The following is a 21,806-nucleotide window of genomic DNA, read 5'->3' on the forward strand; positions in this document are numbered from 1 at the left end:
ATTTTAAAGTTGTTACAACATTTTAGCCTACCTGACTCATACATGTGTTATGTGAGTTGAAAGTTGATTATCATCACACTCTGATAATCTGATTTGTACATCTTCCCAGGAGAGATTTACAGCTGAGTTGTCCTAACTATGCTTCTGTTGGTTGCTGGGCACCCACCCTTCTCATGAGGGCCTAGCTGGGCCAGGGCAATATTTGCCGTTTAGATTCTTTTTTTCTCTGCTTCCTGGGTTGGTACTCTAATCAACAGCCTTTTGTTTAGATAAATCAGTACCTCTAGGAAGACAGTGAGGTCTTATTCATTAGAAAGGATTCTTTCTTTTTAAGCAGAAGTTGCCCCCCAAAATGACAAACTAGGGGGGAAATCAACAACTCTGAAACACGTATAATAAAGAGCAATTTTTTAAACTTACAGAACTCTCATAAATCAACAAGAAAAATATAGACAAGACAATCTCTTGCATCAAAAGGGAAAAGAAAAGCAAATAGCAAATAGATTAACAGACCTCCACTCCTGGAGATAGGCAAAATGGGTGAAGGGGTTCAAAAGGTACAAACTCCCAATGATAAAATCAATAACTCCCGGGGGTGTAATGTTCAGCCTGATGACTATGGTTAATACTGTATTGCATATGTGAAATTTGCTAAGAAAGTAGATCTTCAAAGGTTTCATTCCAAGACAAAAACTTTTTTCTAACTATGGTGACAGATGTTTACTAGGCTTATTGTGGTAATCATTTCATATTAGACACAAATATTGAATCATTATATTGCACACCTGGAACTAATAGAATGCTAAATGTCAATTATAGCTTAACAAATAAAATGCTTAAAAAAGAATCTATGTATAGCATTAGTCTTATTTTCTATAGACACTGGGAAAATTCTTTTTGTATTACTACTTAATGACAACATTGTTAGTTTTTACTTATTTAAAATAGTGAAAGTTAGTTTATCTGGCAAACCAATAACGTGAAATCTCTTTACACTGTTAGTTCCACGCTCACTATGGTGAGCTTCTGGAGCAGCCCTTGCATTTCTGAATCCCTATGACTTAGCAGTGTGCTCCTTGCAAAAAATACCGACAGTAACCCTTGAAGGTCATAAAGATGGACTGGAAAACTGAAGTACTTTCTGAACCTTAAAATATTCTGTACAGAGTGATTTCAATGTAATTCAGAATTCGAGTTCTTTGAAAATCAGTAATCGGTATCTGGTATATAAGATAACTTATTCTCTATTAAATTGTGTAATGCTCAATTACTTGAACAGAGAAATTATATCACCAACTTACTAAACATGGAGTTGCATCAGTTAAGAAACTAAACCGTCAAGTGTGTGTGCATTAGCTTTTCTGCCTGAAAGTAAATGATAAGGCAAATCATCTATGTCGGTATCTTAAATTTTTCAGCAGAAGTGAGGACCTATATTATTAAAAATTCTAACTCTTGGGGCTGGCCTGGTGGCATAGTGGTTAAGTTTGAGCACTCCGCTTTGGTGGCCCAGAGCTTGCCAGTTCGGATCCTGGGTGTGGACCTACACATCGCTCATCAAGCCACGCTGTGGCAGCGTCCCACATACAGAATAGAGAAAGATTGGCACAGATGTTAGCTCAGGGCCAATCTTCCTCACCAAAAAATAAATAAATGGTAAATCTTTCCATGGGAAGACCGTTTTGTTATGTGTTTGGTAGTAAGAGTAGCTGCAAGGACTGAGTCAAGGCAAGATCCATTCATGTTTGGATTCCAGTCATCCTGTCTTCAGTTGGTAGCAGTTAGGAAATGCTAAAACGGAGTCATCACCATTGTATCCCTACCAGCTAGCCCGGGGGATGCTTAATAAATATTTGTTAAATGAAAAAAGAAAAAGGTTAGTGCTATCAGTAGAAGCCTTTAACTCTCTTGTGTTTTAATCTCCCCACACTATCCTACTTTACTTCCCTGCATAGTGATGCTATGAATATCAATAACGTCGTGTGTGTTACACCTCACGGGCTTTTAAACTGCATTTTGAGGCGTGTCAATATTTTTAAACATTGTTAGAGTTCCGTGGCTTATGACAAAGGGTTGGTCACTGTAAATGTAGTTAGCACAGCAGCGTCTGCTAGCCAGCGATTGCGGAAGCGAGGATTCTATCCTCCCTCAGAGACTGGGAGCCCAGCTCCATCCTTTTGGATGATTCCATTTCAAAGGAACGGCTCTCAGGTCCTTGAGAAAGCCATTTCTGACTTGTAGGAGACACATACATATCTCAAAGGGACAAAGGAAAGATTCACAGTCGTAAGTCGTTTTTAGGAAAAGTTCTAAGAAATGGAGGTCAGTGGCCTAGCCTCAGACGTTGGCGGGAACCACGGACTCTCAGGGCAGCTGCGAGCTTTCCCAGGCAGGCATATTAACGGGAGGGGGAGGGGAGGTGGGCTCGGTCTTGGGACTGGCCTGCTGCTGCAAGAAGCCACGTGAGAGGGCGCTCAGGGCGCAGCAGTCTCCGCGGAGTGGATTATGGGCTGAAAGGTCTGCAGCTCTCAGAGCTATCTGTCAGCAAAAGTAGTTCCCAAACATGATCAAATGTTCCATTCTGCAAGCCGCAATCCACCGTCACTGTTCGCTATGCTCCAATCAAGCACCCAAGTGGGCAGTAGGCGAAGAGCAGGGGGCAGCAGAGGGAGCGGGGTGGAGTGGGGTGGGTGACGGGCCACGTGGCATGGGTGACTGTCGCGCCGCAGGGAACCGGGAACACGGAGAAGCAAAGCGAAAGTGACCACCCCAGAGAAAGTGGGCGGGTGGCCCTTTAGCTTTTGGGCCCCGGCCGCTCTCTGCCTCACCTCCCCCATCACTGCCTAGTCTCTGCCCCCGCGTTTACGCCTAACCCGTGCGGCCACCGCGGCGAGGCCAGGGGGCCAGGGCCGGGGGCTGAGCCAGCTCAGGCTCCTCCCGCCCGCCCGAACCGCGAGCGCCGCCGCGCCCCGCCCTGCCCGGGTCGCCTGTGCTCAGTCCCGCGCTCGCTCGGTCATGGGCGCCGCCGGCTCCTCGGCTCTGGCCCGCCTCGGCCTCCCCGCGCCGCCCCGGTCCCGCTGGCTGGGGGTGGCCGCGCTGGGACTGGCCGCCGTGGCGCTGGGGGCCGTGGCCTGGCGCCGCGCGAGGCCCCGGCGGCGCGGGCGGCTGCAGCAGGTGGGCACCGTGGCGCAGCTCTGGATCTACCCGGTCAAGTCCTGCAGGGGGGTGCCGGTGAGCGCGGCCGAGTGCACGGCCATGGGGCTGCGCAGCGGCCACCTGCGGGACAGGTACATCCGGGCCGGGCGCGGGGGCAGCGCGGGACGTGCTGGGAGAGCTGGGGGAGGTGGGGCCTGCCCCCGAGAAAATAGGTTTGCCACGTGGGTTTCTTGGGCTGCTTGTTGGACCCTCTGCCTTTGATTCTTTAGCCAAGAACGTCAAGTTCATGTCTGATTCCGATTTGGAAAAGTAGATAGAGGTAAACTCTTGTCCCTCTGTGGATGAGAGGTTCTTCCTATGAAAGGACAGGACCTGACTTGCTTATCTCCAAGGCTCCTGCAAGTTCTAAACTTTCTGGTTCTGTCTTAGCATATGGCCCCAGAGTGGGAAAATAAAATGCTATTGGCACTAGTGGGCATACGGGAGCCATGCTGAAACCAAGTCTTGTTGGAGGAGACTGGCTTTGGTCTTGCTGGGGCTTGTTTCCTGCAGGTCTCCAGTCCTGGCGAAGGTGCCTGGAAGACCCAGCAGGTGGGGAGACCTGAGCCACTCTAATGAGTAATGAGCAGAGTGAAGTCTTATGTTGGGGAGAGAGGGTGTCCGGGGAATTGCAAGTGTAATACTTGCTGTTAAGAGAATAATGTGTCCCCTACCCCAGAGGCAGAGTGGTCCTCAGTGAAGAACTATGTGGGTCCCTCCCCACACAGGGCCTGGCACATAGAAATTTCATTCCCTTCCCTTGGAAAAGAAAAGGTTCTCTGTCATTTAAGTCACCCCAAAGGTGAGGTCACACACACATACTCCTTGACACAGAATTATGCAGCTGGATATTGAGAAGGTTTTCTTAACAGTGAAGGATGCTGGAAAGAGTGATTAAGGAAGAATGGAATCTCCTTCTTTGCTTCCTTAGGATTAAGATGCCTTCCTGTCTGCTTGGGATGGTTTGGCTGTGGTCCTGTGGCTAGTGGGGAGGGGGGTTTCCAAGTAGTTCGTTCAAGGAACCTGCTAGCAGAGGCTGCTGCCCTGAGTTCCCTCTGGGACGCATGTCTTCACTCTTCTCTGAAGACTGCTGTCCTCTTAAAGAAATGCGAGCTTCCAAGGCATTGGAAGACTTCAACTTGCTTTAGAGAAGTGTTGGGTATGCAGACTGTGTAACTCATGGGGGATTTTCCATCCCCCTCCACCCCAGATTTCTCATTCTAGAGCTTTTTAAAACTGTAATTTCCTGAGATTCCCATCCCAGATCTGCAGAATGGAAATCACCAAGAGTGAAGCCAACTGGTGTAAAGTGTTTAAATGTCCCCACATGGGGCCGGTCCCGTGGCCGAGTGGTTAAGTTCACGTGCTCCGCTTTGGAGGCCCGGGGTTTCGCCGGTTCGAATCCTGGGCCCGGACATGGCACCACTCATCAGGCCATGCTGAGGCGGTGTCCCACATGCTACAACTAGAAGGACCCACAATTGAAAATATACAACTCTGTACTGGGGGGCTTTGGGGAGAAAAAGGAAAAGTAAAATGTAAAATAAATGTCTCCCCATGTGATTCTGATGCTATAATTAAAGGGTTTTATCTGGACCATTAGAGGAGCATGTTTACAGTTTATTCAAATATGAAGGATTAGAAAAGCTTTCTGGGGGCCGGCCCCATGGCCAAGTGGTTAAGTTCACCAGCTCCGCTGCAGGTGGCCCAGTGTTTCGTTGGTTCGAATCCTGGGCTTGGACGTGGCACCGCTCATTGAGCCACGCTGAGGTGGTGTCCCACATGCCACGACTAGAAGGACCCGCAACTTAAAATATACAACTGTGTACCAGGGGGCTTTGGGGAGAAAAAAAGGAAAAAAATAAAATCTTAAAAAAAAAGAAGAAAAGCTTTCTGATTGCTGGGAAGACTTCGGGCGCAGTGGTCCTGGACGCCCTCCGAAAACTGAGAGAGGCAAATTCTGATGATGCACGTCCAGAGCAATGGCCTTGTGCTCCTTTCTTCCCCGCCTGAAGGATTGGGGTGGTTTCACAGTGAGATTTCCAATTCTTATCAGTATTTCATCTGATCATCTGAATGACTGTTGCTTTCCCACTTCTCATTGTCACTCCTTTGCTGTGACTGTTGCTTCCATGGAAAGAAAATATTCGTCCTTTGCTTTTCTGCTTCCGTGGGCATCCTAGAATAAAAGGAGCTGTTAACTTTACCGTGTTTTGAAGAATACATGCTTGGGATGGGGTGGAGGGAAGGCATGGAACAAACATTTCTTCAGTGCTTCGTATGCAGCAGACACTGAGCTAAATCCTGGGATGCAGAGGATCTTATTTAAGCCTCGTTAACAGTCTTGTGGGCTGGATATTATCTCCACTTTGAAAATAAGGAAACAGTATCAGAAAGGATGTGTCACACCCAAGATCACAAAACCATTGGATGCTGGCGAGATTTGAGCTCAGATCTCTGTGAGTGCGACACTCGCGCTCTTTCTGTGAAACCAGTGTGTGATTTGGAAGGGCAGGATTGCACCGAGAACTTGGGCAAAGTCCTTTAACCTCTTGGCACATCAGTTTTTTTCATTTGTGAAAGAAAGAGGTTGACCTTGCTGATCTCTAAGACCCTATCTAATCTAGATTGTATTTATTAAAGGATGATTGAAACTGAAAGAAAGCTGGAAAGAGCCCTGCTGAAGGACGCTATTGTTCTCTCAACCTGAAACTTCAATTACAAAACTACAGATAGTCTGAATGTAGGAAAGAACTCCTTTATTTAAATTCTATTTGAACCTGTGTCTTTGGGTCTGTTCTAAGAGGCTGAGATCTTCCTCTATTCGTGCTCTGTGCCTCAAATCTTTAGAGCTGTTTTCTTCAAAGCTCTTAACATATTTTTGAAATCCTTGGCTTGAGTACCCTGAGCTGTGAGCATGTTTAAAGTCCGCCCAGCGGAACGCTGGCATTGGCATTGGCTGTCTGCATTGGCGTGGCTGCCCTCCTTGACCTTGTAAATATCCGTTCCTCTTAGCAGCCCTATATGACCCGACCATATAAATGTGTGCAGACGCCTTCTGAAGCCAGCCCCGTATGCCTTCTGCACAGACTGTTGTCTCTTGGAGAAATGGAGTCCCTAAGTTGACTGTCCTGAGTGTCATTACTTCCCGGATTCCTCCTGCCTTTACCCTCCCCCTTTCTGTAGTGGGGTCCCTGCTTTGCCCCTTTTTGGGCTCAGTCATTCCTTTTTTCCCAGGCCAGTTTGTAAGTTTAGAAATGAGATTTTCCAGCCATCTTGGGCTGGTGCTTCCCACCGCTGCTGGTCGCTCAGAGCGCTGTTGTCTTTCCGAGAATCTGAGCGCTGGGTTCCTGCACGATGCCCACACCACACACTCCTGTTTTATGTGTAAAATGAAGGTGCTGGCTTTTAGTTTTGCAGACTCGGTTGGAATAACTTGATCATGAAGAAATCTGTACGCCAGACTTGTTTGTTCTTTCTTTCTGATCTGGCGGAACAGAGCTCATTATTCATTTGCTGGGCATTGTTTGTGTGTAAGAGGTGAAAAATGTGATTACCCAGGTTGATGGGGTAATGAGGGTGGTTGGGCCATGTTGCAGAGAGCAGTCTTGGCTCTTCTTGTTTCTGTCCTGTCCCGGTGTAAGAATGCTTGCAAGTCGCCACTGGCATCTTCAGGTGGAGGAGTTGGCACAAAACCTCTGGCTGTTGCTTCTAGCTGTTACGGTCCTGGGGTTAACTCCCACGTGATTATGCAACAGACTGGCGCTAAGGGCAGGGGTTGAGAGCCAGAGCGAAGGGCTAAAGTTGAGGGATGGATGTGAGAGCAGACCCAGGGCAGGGTGGGCTGACTGTCAGAAGCAATGTGCAAGCAGGGCGGGACTCCTGTTTGGACGTGTGTCTGGGTGTGCGCAGATCTCAGAGGAAGTCTTGTCTCAGGACGGGCTGTGCTGGGAGTTCAGGGTGCAAGCTTGCGGGGGTTAACCAGAACAGGGTCTTCCAGAACTCTGCACCTCGGAATGAGGCTGGAAATAGGGAACAGGGCCTAGCCCCGAGGGAACAGGGCTGTAACAAAGTAGGTAGGATTTCCCTGGGTTCCAGAACCCACCCTCACCCCACAGGTGAGTGGGTCAGAGAACTCTGGGAACCAAAGACACCTAGAAGGGAAAAGATGAAGTCTTCAGAGGGGTGGGGGCCTGGTACTGCCCAGCATCACAAACCCAGGGAGGGAGTAGCCAGGACAATTTCTAAAATGTCCTTACATGTCACCACCACCCCTGCTATATGCCCTCACACCTACATGCATGCCAGTGAGCGCACAGATGCCAGCCATTGTCTGCTGGCTTGGTTGCACGAAAGGGACTGTTCATCCAGCACCTGGATAAGGATAGGTTGCCTAACTGGGAGGTTCCAAAAGTAGGACTAACCTCAGGGTCAGGACAGGGCAGACACTGAGCTCCCTGCACTCTGATATTAGATGTCCTCATCAGGTCACTTCAGATATTCCCATTTGGCTCCAGTCATATTTTGAAATGTCTCCCTCGGAGGAGCTGCCCCTCATTCTGGAAGGGGCTGTCCTTTTTTATCCTGGTCACATGTGCAAAGCCCCAGTTTTCACTTGCCGCTCACTCGCCAGTGCTCTCAGCATTCTCCACTCACTGCACTTGTCTGCCAGTTCTGTTTTCATGAACTAGTGATGTCGAAACTTATTTTCCCTAAAGCTGCTACTCTTCTTTTTTTTTTTTTTTCCCAGTCAAATCGTTCGGGTGCTGTAACTCAAAATGTATGCTCAAAATGTAACTCAAAATGTGTGTAAAAGCATAACCAGCTAGTCAGATCAGCCTCCCTTCCCATTCTCCACTCACCCCATTCTCCCTCTGAGACCCCGAGTGTGAGCACTGAGCCTGGATCAGTGGGCTCTCCAGGAGGTAGTGGCGTTCTTATCTAAGACACAATTTGCTTGACTCTCTGTTCTCTGAGTTAGAATGTGTGCTTGAAAGGCTGGTTAGGGTTTCCTGGTGAGGATCCACGTGCCACAGCAAGTTAAACCAAGTAGAGGCTGGTTTAGGTCCTCTTGGAGTGACAAATATTAGAAGACCTTTGTCTAGGCTTTCAGCTCCCTTAAACCAGTATTTTTGGTCAACGTCATCCTGTTCCACGGCAAAAAGACCTGGAAGGCATTTCGCTTCCACCAGGGGCTTAGAGATGTATTAACAGGCCCCGGGGAGGTTTCTGACCAAAGCAGAATCCCAAAGGAGGCAACATAGTTACCTAAACTGTAAGGGAAGCTCCCTCAACTGGCCTCATTTTCTGGAATTTCAGAGTTGGCAATTTTCATCTGCTGGCCAGACGCTCTCTCCCACGACTCTTTCTTGCCAGACAAGCTCCTTTTGGGGGCCCCAATGTTTAGACCCAAAGAATCTGGCCAGCTTGGGATAATTGTCCAGAAAAAATTGTTGGGTCTCGAGTCGAGGCAGGGGGAGGATTTTGATGAAATAGTTCCTGAGACAGTGGAAGAGGATTCTCTGAGCATGCCCTTGTTTGTTTCTTGGCAGGTTTTGGTTGGTGATTAAGGAAGATGGACACATGGTCACTGCCCGGCAGGAGCCCCGCCTCATGCTGGTCTCCATCACCTATGAGGACGATCGCCTGATCCTCAGGGCTCCGGACATGGACCAGCTGGTTTTGCCGAGCAAGCAACCTTCCTCAAACACTCTCCATGACTGCAGGTGCTCTGCCTGGGGGCCTCCAGGGACCTGCGCCAGACCTGATTTTCCTTTGGGCTCCTCCCTGCACTCTGTCTAACTGCAGTTTGTACATAGGTGATGAGATTGGTGAAGGAAGTGTTCAAGAGAAGTCTAGTCTGGGTTGGGCTGGAGCTGGTGGTCAGGTGAGTGGGTGAAGCAGAATATTGCTTTAAGGAGGCTGAGGGTTTGTTTTAATCAGATATGGTAAGACATGCAGACACAGAAGTGACTGTCATGAAGAAATACTTTTTTATATTCACAAATCTCTAGAAACCGAGGCCCATGCCATGCAGGGCCATGTCGGGAAGTACCAGGGTTGGTTAGGAGGCAGAGGGAGCGGAGAAAAACATGAACAAGAGCCTTTATTGTGGTTTCTGCAGGAAGGACTGGGTGAAGAAGGATGAGCAGGCTTAGGATTGGCTGGTTTGAATAATTTCAGTGAGCTCTGGGTTTAGGGGCTGTCCCTGGTTGTCTGGTACTTGGCCTTGGGTGATTAGGGCTGGTGAATAGTGGTCCAGAGTGGAAGAGCCCAACACAGGAGGTGGTTGGGGGTGGGGCCTCTGGATTGGTTGCCAGCATATGAAAGGCTCATCACAGGTGAGCGATTTCTCTCTAGAAATCGACTAGTCCTGGGAAAGGCACTTCCTTCAGCATCAGCAAAGCCCCAAGACGTCAAAGCATTAAAAACTAATAAGAAGAAAAAAGCATGATTAATACAAATATAGAGGGGGTACAAAGGGCCAATCTTTAGGGTTTGTCTCCTTTAGTTCAAGTCGGATGGGCTTCTATTCCGATTGCCAGCCCTCCAGCCAGGCAGACAGGGGAGTTGGTGGAGACGTCACCAGCTGTGTCTCAGGATCGGGTGATAAAGATGCTGGAGCTCTTCAAGGTGACTCTGCAGCCTCTCAGGTCTGGGATTGAGGCTGAGGCATCTCTGGCAGGAGTCAGAAGTAAGAAATTTCCACCTCTGGGCAGAGATGCGCCTCAGGCCTGGACTTCATTTCAGTCTGTGGGACCCCTGCAGGGCTGTCAGGTTCCAGGGCTCACCGGGGTCTTATCCCATGCTATCAGGAAGTCCTAGAGGCAGAGACATTTGTCATGAGTGCTCTGGATCCCTTTGTAAACCCCTGAGCATTTTCAGCATGTGGAAATTGGGGTTGTCCAAAGGTCCGAAGGCTCAGAGAGCCACAGATTGCTCCCGTGCCCTGATCATATGCTTTTACAGGCAAAGTGTCCGAGCTGAAATCCATCACTCAAGGTTCCGAAATTTCAAAAGCTCAAAGCAATAATTCACTGAATACAGTATTTCAGTTACTTATCTCAGCAAGCGTATGAGGTGGATGCTGTTAATTCCGCGTTACAAATGAGGAAACCAAGACTGAGATCACTGGAACAGCAGGCAGAGCTAGAATTTGAACCCAGCTGCCTCCTTGGCCTTTGCTCTTAATGCCTGCACACGGGGAGGGGAAAAGCTTTTCCACACATCACAGGTTTTGAGCAAAGAAATTCACTGAAAAGAAAAACTGTAGGTCTTGATTAGAGGACATTCACAGCTTGTGGGTAAATGCTTAGCTGACATGTGATGAGTGACAGATATGGATGTGGCCTGGTAGACTCACTTTGCCATTGACACTAATCAAGGTTTCCCCCCAAGGTTCTTTGCCTTCCTAAACAGGCAGACTCTGGGGGGATACAAACCCTCCTGGACGGAGAGAGGAGGATCATGTAGGGGCTTGATCCAGGCCTGACAAAGGCTCCAAGTGCAGCTCGTTCTTGTATAATTCTGTTCTACACATCAGTTGTGTTTCTGGCTGAGGGGGGAATGGAGAATCTTGGGAGTTTGGAGTGACTCCCAGCCACTGGGAGCTGTGTGTTTGGATTGACACAGAGAGGGAGAGAACATAATCAGCATTCTACCCTCTCCAGCTGGTTAGACGTGCTGTAACTAGTGTGGCCTGTATTTATAAGCTATTTTTAAGGGATTGGTTGCCATGGGAACTGCTAAAAAATTGAAGAAATGATACAAAGTAGATGGTAAGTGACAAACAGTGATTATCATAGCCAGCTCACCAGAACCTAAAATAAAATAAAATAAACCAACAACCTCAAGTTGGAAAAAAAGTAAAGGAAATCCCTTAACACAGCCATATGGACAAGGATGCAATGTCACAGAGCTTATTTTAATTTTTTGACTTTTATTGTTAGTTTCTTGAATCAGCCGTCCCTGTTTGCCCTGTGTGGGGTTAAATTGTTTGAGACCAATTATAGACCCGAATGTCTTCTTAATTTTCTGAAAGATTTATGAGTAATTATGGTCTAAAAAGTCCAAGTTTATGTTTTAAAGTGAGAGAAAGTAAGAAATGACTTTAAACTCAGACAGTCCAACAGAAATTTTATTTCTTTATAACTGAAATAATAGTTCCTTTGGAAAAAGAAGAAATTTCTCTAGCTGGGTTTCATTCAGTTACAAACTATATTGACTATTGATAGTATTATATACTTAAATACTTGATACGTCACAAAAGAATACACATAAAGTATATGTAAGGTATAAAACAGTGTAATGAAACAAACACCTGTGTACAATTTAAGAAATACAACATGAGCAAGAAATATTTCAGATACCTTCCTGATATTCCACCCCTCAGAGGTAACCAGTATCCTGAATTTCTTTTTTTTCCCTCATTCTTCTGCTACTGTAAATAGTATTTCTGAATATGTATGTGCTCCTAAATAATACACGGTTAAATTTTGCTTAGTTTTAAAGCTTATCAAAATGTTACTGTGTTGTATGTGTTCTTCTGCAAGTTCCTGTTTTACTCAACGTTGTGTTTCTAAGATTCATCCATTTGCTTCTTGTAGCTGGTAGCTGTAATTCATTTTTTTTCACTGCTGGGTAGTTTCCACCGTATAAATGTGCTCCAGTTTACTTATTGGTTCTTTTGTCCATGCTCATATAAATGTTTGCAGTCTTTTTCCTAATATGAACGATGTTCTCTGAACATTCTTGGACATGTCTTTAATTCTTTAAGAAATTAATTTAGGAGTCGAATTGCTGAATCATTGGGTATGTTCACATTAGTTTTTGTAAGAAAATGTCACATTGTTTCCTAAAACTAGTGTAGCAATTTGCACTTCATCGGAGAAAGGGTCCATTGTCTCGTGTCCTTATCAGCTGGGTTGTTTGTTACTAGTCCTCATTATCTAGATTTTCTTACACTTTAAATTCTGTAAATATCTTTAAAATGAGTCACATGGTATCTCTTTGTAGTTTTAATTTGTATTTCTCAGATTTCTAATGAGGTTGAATATTTTTTTTCTTTATGATCATTGGTACCTTATGTTTTCTGGTCTCTGAAATTAATTTTCGTATTTTATGCCCAAGTTTTCCCTTATTGACAGGTAGTTATTCTTTCATCGACTCTACACAAATCTTTGGTCAATTATGAGATGCAAATATCCTGCTTTGTCGCTCATTTATTTTTTCTTGTGGTCTCTTCTGATAAATAGACAGTCTTAATTTTATTATATTCAAATTAATTGCTTTTTGGATTAGCACTTTCTTTGTGAATTAAAAAATATACTCCACTCCAAGTTATAAAGATATTCTCCAACTATTTGTTTTTTATGCCTTACATTTATTCTTTTTTTTTTTAAAGATTGGCACCTGAGCGAACAACTGTTGCCAATCTTCTTTTTTTTTTCTTCTCCCCAAAGTCCCCCAGTACATAGTTGTATATTCTAGTTGTGAGTGCCTCTGGTTGTGCTGTGTGGGACTCCATCTCAGCATGGCCTGATGAGTGGTGCCATGTCCGGACGTTCCCGGGATCCGAACTGGCAAAACCCCGGGCCGCCGAAGTGGAGTGTGCTCACTTAACCACTGGGCCATGGGGCCAGCCCCATCCTACTATTTTTTTAAGCTATTGAAACTTGTTTTTTTCATTTATGTCTTCATTGCCTCTAGAGTTTATTTTTGTATGTGGTTTGAGGTTGCAATCCAATATGATTTTTTTATGTAGTTATCAGTTGTTCAGCACTTTATTGAATAATCCGTATGTTTCCCACTGACCTATAATGCCACCTCCACTGTTTATTAAGATCCTTAAGAGATGTCAACCTTTTTCTGAGCTCTCACTCAGTTGCACTGGTTTATTTATCAATTCCTGATCCTATACTACACCACCTTAATTATTTTAACTTTGTACTTGATATCTAGTAAGAAAAGCATCCTCGTTATTTTATTCGTCTTTGAAAGTGTTTTGACTATTCTTGGACTTCATTCTTCCATAAATTTTAGAATCAGCTTGTCAATCCATGTAAAATCCTTTTGGGATTTTGATTGGAATTGCGTTGAACTTGTGGCTCAATTTAGAGAAAATTGAAATGGTTTTATATATATATAAAACATTTGGAAGAGTGCCTGGTTCATAGCAGGCACTTAAATAAATGTTAGCTCTTAAATTGCTAGTATCATCTGTATTGTATAGAGCTTCCCTCTCCATGAATGTGTTATCTTCCCCTATTTATTTATGTTGTATTTTACTTCTTTAATAAAGTTTTATAATTTTCTTTATAATGGAAATGTACGTCTTTTGTTAGATTTAGTCCTAGATATTGTTTTTTTCCTACTTTAAATGGCAGTTAAAAAAATTTTTTTTCTTTATAAGATTGGTAGTTTTTATCTTTTGATTATTAGTAGAACTTTCCAGTAAAATTGTCTGGATTTTCTTTATAAAAATCCATTCAAGTTTTTATGTCTTCTTCAGTATTTTTTAGCAGGTTATTTGCTTTAGGAATTAGTAGATTACTAACTGATGAAGTTCTATTGTATTCACACAAGGAGGGTCAGTTCTTTTCTATGGAATGTTGATGATGGAACATTTTGTGTCAAAGTGTGGAAGAGGGGCCAGCCCCGTGCCTGAGTGGTTAAGTTTGTGCACTCCGCTTCGGTGGCCCAGGCTTTTGGTCGCCCAGGGTTTTGCCGGTTCGCATTCAGGGTGTGAACATGACACCGCTCATCAAGCCATGCTGAGGCATCGTCTCACATGCCACAACTAGAAGGACCCACAGCTAAAATATACAACTCTGTACTGGAGGGATTTGGGGAGTAAAAGCAGGAAAAAAAAAAAAAAAGATTGGCAACAGTTGTTAGCTCAGGTGCCAATCAAAAAAAAAATGTGGAAGAAAGTGGACTTTTTATAAAATTCTGAAAGAATCAAAGAAGGTGGGATGACAGAGGGGTGGATGTGGTCTGCTGCGAGGGCGGCAGGGAGTGAGGACGGTGAAGGGATAACTATCAGGAGTGGGGATGGGCACTGGCTAATGACGTTCCCCCATCCCACTGAGTGCTCCCTGCTTTTCAGAGCACCAACACGAGCTCACCTGAGTGGGTGGAAGCTGAGGGTAGAGGTGTGTGCACTTAGCTGTGAGTGCTGTTGTGCAGGGGTTGAGGGAAGTGCTCAACCCGGGGGCAGATGCTTGAGAACCTGCTGAACAGCGGGATCAGATCTGTTTGAAGGAGTAGACCGGTTGGTTGAGGAAAGTTTTAGGGGAAAGGCTGAAGGTGGTGAGAAAGAGGACCATGAGAAGGCTTGGAGACCAAGCCAAGAATTAATCAGAGCCCAAACAGTGGCTCCAGGAAGGAGATTTGGAGAGAAGGAAGAGGTCCAAGAAATGTTAGAAGAACAGCATTGAGATTTGACAGTAGATAGGATAGGCGTGTCTAACAGACATTGAAGACCACTGTGTTACCTAATGGAATCTGTGTCCACCACGTGGAGTAGGTACTATGTTATTACCTCCAATTTATGACTGGAGACAGAAGGTCAGAGGAGTTAAATGATTTGCTAAAGGCTGGAGACTGGCAGAGGGCCAGTTTGAACCAGATCTGCCAGACTCCAGGCTCACGGTGCAGCTACCACCCTGCAGTCCTTCTCCCCTTCCGAAACTATCCTAAATCCTTGCTGCTCAAAGTGTGGTCCATGGACCAGCAGCATAGGCTTCCTGAAGCCTGTTAGGAATGCAGAATCTCAGGCCTACGGAACTAGAATCTCCATTTTAGCAAGATCCAGGCGAGTCACAAGCATTTTAGAGTTTGACAAGCTCTTCCCTGGAGCACATTCTGCTTCCTCCCACTCCGCTTCTCTCCAGCTTTGGCCAAAGACCACTTACTGGCCGTCTGGGATAGTCAGGTGCCAACAGTGCCGTGTTCTGTCTTGATGCCATCTCTCAATATGTCGATGCAAGAAAGTAACCGTGGTTCTCTCTTGGGACCCTTCCAGGCTATTTGGTCTTGACATCAAGGGCAGAGACTGTGGCGATGAGGCAGCGCAGTGGTTCACCAACTTCTTGAAAACAGAAGCTTTCAGGCTGGTTCAGTTTGAAAAGAACATGAAGGGAAGATCATCAAGGGACATTTTCCCTCCTTTTGTACAGAATTACCAGGTGAGTTTACAGAGAGCTGCCTTCGCTTCTATCAGTCACAGCTCTCTTTCTGGCTTCCTTCTTGGCCCACAGAGGGCCGCTCTAGGGACCCAGTTAGGAAAGTGTAGTGATGGCCCCGGTGAGTGGTACTGAGGGCGTGACCTGGGCAGCTATTGGGGATGGAGAGGGAAGAGGATATGAGAGTCTAGTGGGCTCTCCAGGACGCGTGGAGGATAGACTATGAGACATACATTGGGTCCCCCTTATCCATGGGGAACACATTCCAAGACCCCAAGTGGATGTCTGAAATCGTGGATAGTACTGAACCCAATATGTATCTGTTTTTCCTGTATTAAGCACTTATCAGCACTGTGGCTGTAACTTTTGCAGTTTGAGGTGCAACAGCAAAACTAGCATGAGTTTCTTTTTCCTTCTTCACAATTTCACAGACAGAAGATTCATTCCGACTGTACGTCTTAGCAACCTCAGCATACGATTTTTTTTTTCTTTCCTTATTAAGTCAAGAACTTTCACCTTTTCCCTTAAAGGAAGCACTTTCTGGCTTCTCTTTGGCATATCTGAATTGCTAGCATCACTCCTCTTGTGCTTTGGGGCCGTAAATAAGTAAAATAAAGGGTTATCTGAGCACAAGCAAAGCGATACTGTGACAGTCAGTCTGATAACTTAGACGGCTACTAAGTGACTAATGGACCAGATACAGCATGGATCTGCTGGACAAAGGGATGACTTACATCCTGGGCGGGACAGAGGGGGACAGCTCGAGATTTCATCACGCTGCTCAGAACGGTGCACAATTTAAAACTTATGTATCATTTCTGGCATTTTCCATTTAATATTTTTGGACTGCGGTTGACCAGAGGTAATCGAAACCACAGAAAGCGAAACCTTGGATCAGGAGGAACTACTGTTGTGGAGAGGGAGAAGCCAGGGGTGACTCCCAGGGGAAAGCGGGTCAGGGAGGTGAAAGAGAGAGGTTGGTTTGGGACTAAATCCAGGTTTCCTAAAATGACAGAAGCAGGCTTTCTCCAAGCGCTCCCTCCACAGTCAGTGTGGTCTGGGTATTTCAGGCCCTGAGAACGCACCTTCTCGTGATAAGAATGGCCCTCCTTGCCAGGCCAAAGACCAAAGCCGCTGGGTCTGCAGGGAGGTAGGGTTTAAAACGCAAGCACCTCAGGAAGTCCTTGCCACACTCCCTATACAAGCTCCTGGAATGCAGGGTTTCATCTGCTTTGTCCTATTTCCCACCTAGAACAGTGCCTGATACACAGCTGGCGCTTAATAAACGCACGTTGGGAGAATAGACGCCGCTGAAAGAAATCATTACGAGAGTATAGCTGATCAGCAGCAGACCTGCGCTGTGTGGTGATGACGTAGGAAGGGTCACTGCTGGGAGCTGGAGCAAGGAACACAGAGGACGCGGCCTGGAGGGTGATGTCAGCCGTGAGCCCTGGCTGCTGCCTTCAGTCTGTGGACTGGGAGCCCTCTTGAGGCCCAGCAGGCAGGAACCATGTCCCAGTGCTGACTCAGCCATTTCCAAGCCCGCCCTGTCGCCTCTCCTTCCTGAGCACCACTCTTCCCTTCTGCACTCAGGGGCTTTGCTTCGGGACTGTGCTCAGCTTTGCCATTGGGCTGAGGAATTTCACAGGGCGGTGAAGCCTGATCCTGCTGTGTTTTTGGCACAGGTGGCCTACCCGGACGCCAGCCCCCTCCTGGTCCTCTCGGAAGCCTCCCTGGCAGATCTGAATACCAGGCTGGAGAAGAAAGTGAAGATGGACAATTTCAGGCCAAATATCGTGGTGACGGGCTGTGATGCTTTTGAGGAGGTAGGTGGCTCACCGTGTTTGTGTGTTGTGCTCAGATGTGCTGTTCGAGACACTAACGGAACTGTCTCCTTTAGCCGGCACCAGCTCAGACCCTCCAGGTTGGCAGTGGGGGAGACTATCCTTCCCCAAGGGTCACCTTAACCCTGTGGAGTTGTTTAGTTGCTGCACCATCACCTCGCTGGCCTCAGGGGGGCGCTGCTCACCCTTTAATGCTGGGACCCAAAGCAAGCAATCGAACCCCCAACTGTAGTGAGTCTGGAACTGGGCCGGAACGTGTAATCATAGTTCAGAGATCACTAAAGGGAAATGAAGATGAAACAGCCATCTCTCCCTTTTCTGTACCACCCAGGAATGCTCACAGATTTGAGACTCCTGGAAGCCCCAGACCCTAAAATGGAGACCAAGCAGGGATACAGGAGATGCGCCTGTGAACGGGGCCCTGGAGACATTCTATGCTGTGGCCTGAGTTCTCTCCCAGAGCACCCACAGGCTCTCCTATGTGGCTGACTCCAGAAATTTCCACCCTCTGCAGACAGAGTCCTTTGTAGCTCTGAAGGGACAGCCACATCCGAACCAGTTGTAACCTGAGATCTGTGCATGGAATACGTATAGCTGGTGTTGCTTTATAATAAGAAACATCAGCAATCATATGAAACCTGAGGGTGGGCTAAATTTTATGAGCACTGGAAGTAACAACAACAAATTGCGTTTATTGGGTGTCAGCTGGATGCCAGGCACTGAGCTGATGAATCACTTCATACAAGTTATTTTATTTGATCCTTAAGACAATCCTGTGAAGTCTGTATTATTTTCTTCTTTTTATAAGGAAACTGAAGCCTGGGGTGTTACGCAACTTGTTAGGTGTGTAAGTGGTGGCTCTCGCATTAGAACCCAAGACTCGTAACTCCACCGTCTGAGGTGTTAAGGTGCTGGTTCAGATTTAGAGATCTCAAGTCATACGTCTGAGAGGAGAGGCTCTTGAACACCTTCTCAATTCTTTGCTCCCCTGGGTGCCCACATGTCCTTTTGTGTGAGTAAAATGTGCCCCTTTTTGCTGGTAAACATTGTCCTTTAGGATAAGCCTTTGCACAGAGCCCAGTATAAATCCTTGCACATGTAGGTACCTCATATTATTTAATAGTTAAAAAAATAGCAGTGTATACAGAAGTTGTCTACTTGTTGATGTTATCCTGTCATTTCTTATTTATTTTCTTTAATTCCTCTTTCCATTTGTTAACAATGTTTTTTTTGTTTTTTTGTTTTTTTCTTAAAGATTGGCACCTGGGCTAACAACTGTTGCCAATCTTTTTTTTTTAAGGATTGGCACCTGGGCTAACAACTGATGCGAATCTTTTTTCTTTCTTTTTTTCTGCTTTATCTCCCCAAACCCCCCCCCCCCGTACACAGTTGTATATCTTAGTTGCAGGTCCTTCTAGTTGTGGGATGTGGGACGCCGCCTCAACGTAGCCTGATGAGCGGTGCCATGTCCGCGCCCAGGATCCGAACCCTGGGCCACCGCAGCAGAGCGTGTGAACTTAACCACTCAGCCACGGAGCCAGCCCCAACAATGTTTTTTTTATAATTGATCATCTATTATGGGCCAGGCACTGTGTCCAAGAGCCATGGACACAGAGATGAAAAGAGACGGACCCTGCCCTTCCAAGTTTCTGATATGAGAGGAATGGTCATGAGACAGTGACAGCCCAGCATGAAAAGTCCTTTAATGGACATGCTTAGCAGGTGCCATGGATGCTTTGAAGTAGAAGTGCCTAAATCTGCCTGGAGATGGGAGGTGCTGTGGGGGGTGGGGGGGACCAGATCACGCTACCCAGAAGCCACTCTGTTTCTGTGTGTAGGGGTGTGTGTGCAGTGTGTGCTGGCGAGGGTGAATAAGGGTCATTCTGGGTAAAGGAGGCAGCCGTTTGGAAGGCCCAGAAGCATGAGAGGCCCTGACATGAAGGGGTGCGCAGGAGTATTTCAAAATCACAGGGGCACTGGGGGAGAAGTGGCAGGAAGAGGCTGGACCCCGAGCTGGCTGGAGGCCACCATGCCAAGGAGTTTGGATTTCGTGTTGTGGATATTGCAGAGCTGGTAATGATTTTGAACAAGGAAATAATTATGATTTGCATTCATCCAACAAATATTACTGAAAGAAAGCAATGAAAACAGAATTAGATGCAGGGCTTCAAAGGGCCTCAGGCTCAAGTCTTGTTAGCTTCCCAGTAAACCCACCTATTTCTTCCCTGCTCCACTTTCCCGTACTTTCTAGTAGAGTGCACCTAAGTCTGAAGTCACTGGATGCTTGTTAAACACCGAATTAGTGCTCGGTATTAATAAGGCATGTGATTATAGATTGTAGTAGAAATTCGTCCATGAAGCAAAAATCCTTCCACAAGAATCCTGTAACTGGTCCATTATTTTCTGAGAAACTTTCTTTTTGGGAATAAAATTTTTCTTGGTTTGTCCCACTGAAGATACTGATTTTACTTTAAGATTTTGAGCTGGAGGAATAAGAGAAAAGATACTCTCAGTCTTGGCTACAGAATTTTGCTCTCCTAGGACTTGTCAAACTGAACCAAAGGCTAATGTAAGCCTAATCGTATTCTCTTAGGCAATTTAAGTGGGTGGAGTCTTTTTTTTGATAAAACTATGTGCAGTGACCTCATGCTGCCAAGTCCATTTGTGGTTTTATTCCTGCATGGTGATGGGCTTACAGAAATAGTAAGGTGGAACACTCTGATTTTTCTAGAAGAGTCCTCTGGTTATGCATATTAAAAAAAATCCTTACAACAAAATGATACTAATATTGCTGATTTATTCTCCCTGAAATTAGGAAGCCCAGTAGTTAAGGGCCTGATGCATTAGCTTCACTACCTGGCACCGTGACACAATTATAACCCTTTCAGTTAGTGGGACTCTGTTAAATATTAATGTAAAATGATAACGCACGTCAATATTTAATAGACCAACTAATAATAAAGAAAAATAGTAAATCTAAGCATGGTGCAAAAGTTTAGGCCATTATTTATTGCAAAAATATAGGGCAATAGGAGAATGCATTGTGCAACATTTGCTCTTTGTGGCCCAAAGTACTTTGTACTTTTTCCATTTAACAGAATATTAAGCACATTTTCAAGGGCGGGTTCTCTCGGGCCAGTGTGCTGTGTTTGAGTTCTGGGAATGCAGAGCAATAGAGTTTGAAAATAATGAAGTTGACCAATACTTCTTATCTCTGTAGCTGACCATTGCCGGGGGTGTGTTTCCCGAACTTTGCTCGCTGTCCTCGTGGGCAGGACTTGACATTTTTTTTGGAATGTCTTGTTTGTATCATTCCTCACTGCACATTTTGAAAGGACTGTGGAGAAGCTCGCAGAAAACTCTTGACATGTTGTTACCTGTCACTCAGGAAGTGCTTCTCCAAGAAGCTTCTAGAGAGGCGGTGGATTTTGAAGCCAGACAGCTGAGGTTTGAATTCCAGCCCCACGGCTCCCTGGCTGTGTGAAATGGGTCCTTCCAGGACTTTGCAGCTGGTCAAAAACAGAATTTTTGCAAATCCTCATTACCAGATTTTTCAGTCCCCAAAACCTGAGTTGAGACGAGTTAGGATTTTATTTGGATGCTTATGTTTATTCGCCTGGCTTCAGGCATCTCTGAGGTAGCAATGATAATAATAGCAATGTATAAAACAGTAGCAAAAATAACAATAACAACCATGGCTCCCAATTATCAGATGCTTACAGTGTGGCAGGCTCTGGGCCAGCTCCCTTATGTGCATTGTCTCATTTAATCCTACTTCCCCTTTCCAGACTACAGGTCACAACCCATTATTGGGCTGTAATATGAGCTGGGCCCTGACCAGAATTAAAAAAAAAAAAAAAGACTGGAATAGAATAAAAGATATCAGAGTAGGCTACATGTAGAAAGATTAAGAGTTGTTTTGTGAAACTTTTGTTTAAGTTTTATCTGGGATGTGTGTGTGTGAGACAGCTTTAGGAAACAAGATAATATGTAGTTTTTTTAAAGGACTATATTTTTAGAGCACTTTTAGCTTTATAATAAAATTGGAGAGGCAGGTACAGAGATTTCCCATACACCCCTGCCCCCACACGTACAAAGTCTCCCTCATTAGTAACACCACTCACCAGAATGGCACAATTTTTACCAAGGATGAACTCACATTGACACATGACAATCAGCCATTGTCCATAGTTTACATTATGGTTTGCTCTTGGTGTTGTGCATTCTATAGGTTGGGACAAATGTATAATGATGTATATACCATTTTAATATCATACAGAATTTTTTTTTTTTTTTTTGAGGAAGATTAGCCCTGAGCTAACATCCGCTGCCAATCCTCCTCTTTTTGCTGAGGAAGACTGGCCCTGAGCTAACATCCGTGCCCATCTTCCTCTACTTTATATGTGGGACGCCTACCACAGCATGGCTTGCCAAGCGGTGCCATGTCGGCACCCCGGATCTGAACTGGCAAACCCGGGGCCGCCAAAGTGGAACGTGCGCGTTTAACCGCTGTGCCACTGGCCCAGCCCCCATACAGAGTATTTTTACTGCCCTACAAATCTTCTGTGTTCCAGCCATTCAT

The 21,806-nt window shown here is 45.7% G+C and overlaps 1 protein-coding gene across 1 annotated transcript in view; it reads left to right on the forward strand.

The window, feature by feature from the left end:
• Positions 1-2,857: 2,857 nt before the first annotated feature.
• The window catches only part of MTARC2 (mitochondrial amidoxime reducing component 2), a 35,674-nt gene continuing 16,725 nt past the window's right edge, over positions 2,858-21,806 (forward strand). The window contains exons 1-4 of the mRNA XM_008529230.2: positions 2,858-3,287; positions 8,748-8,921; positions 15,221-15,383; positions 17,066-17,206. Coding sequence (XP_008527452.2) covers positions 3,016-3,287; positions 8,748-8,921; positions 15,221-15,383; positions 17,066-17,206 — 750 coding nt within the window. The 5' untranslated portion in view covers positions 2,858-3,015. The remainder of the gene's footprint in view (positions 3,288-8,747; positions 8,922-15,220; positions 15,384-17,065; positions 17,207-21,806) is intronic.

The sequence above is a fragment of the Equus przewalskii genome, chromosome 31 (assembly GCF_037783145.1).
Source record: "Equus przewalskii isolate Varuska chromosome 31, EquPr2, whole genome shotgun sequence".
In the NCBI taxonomy this organism is placed as follows: domain Eukaryota; kingdom Metazoa; phylum Chordata; class Mammalia; order Perissodactyla; family Equidae; genus Equus; species Equus przewalskii.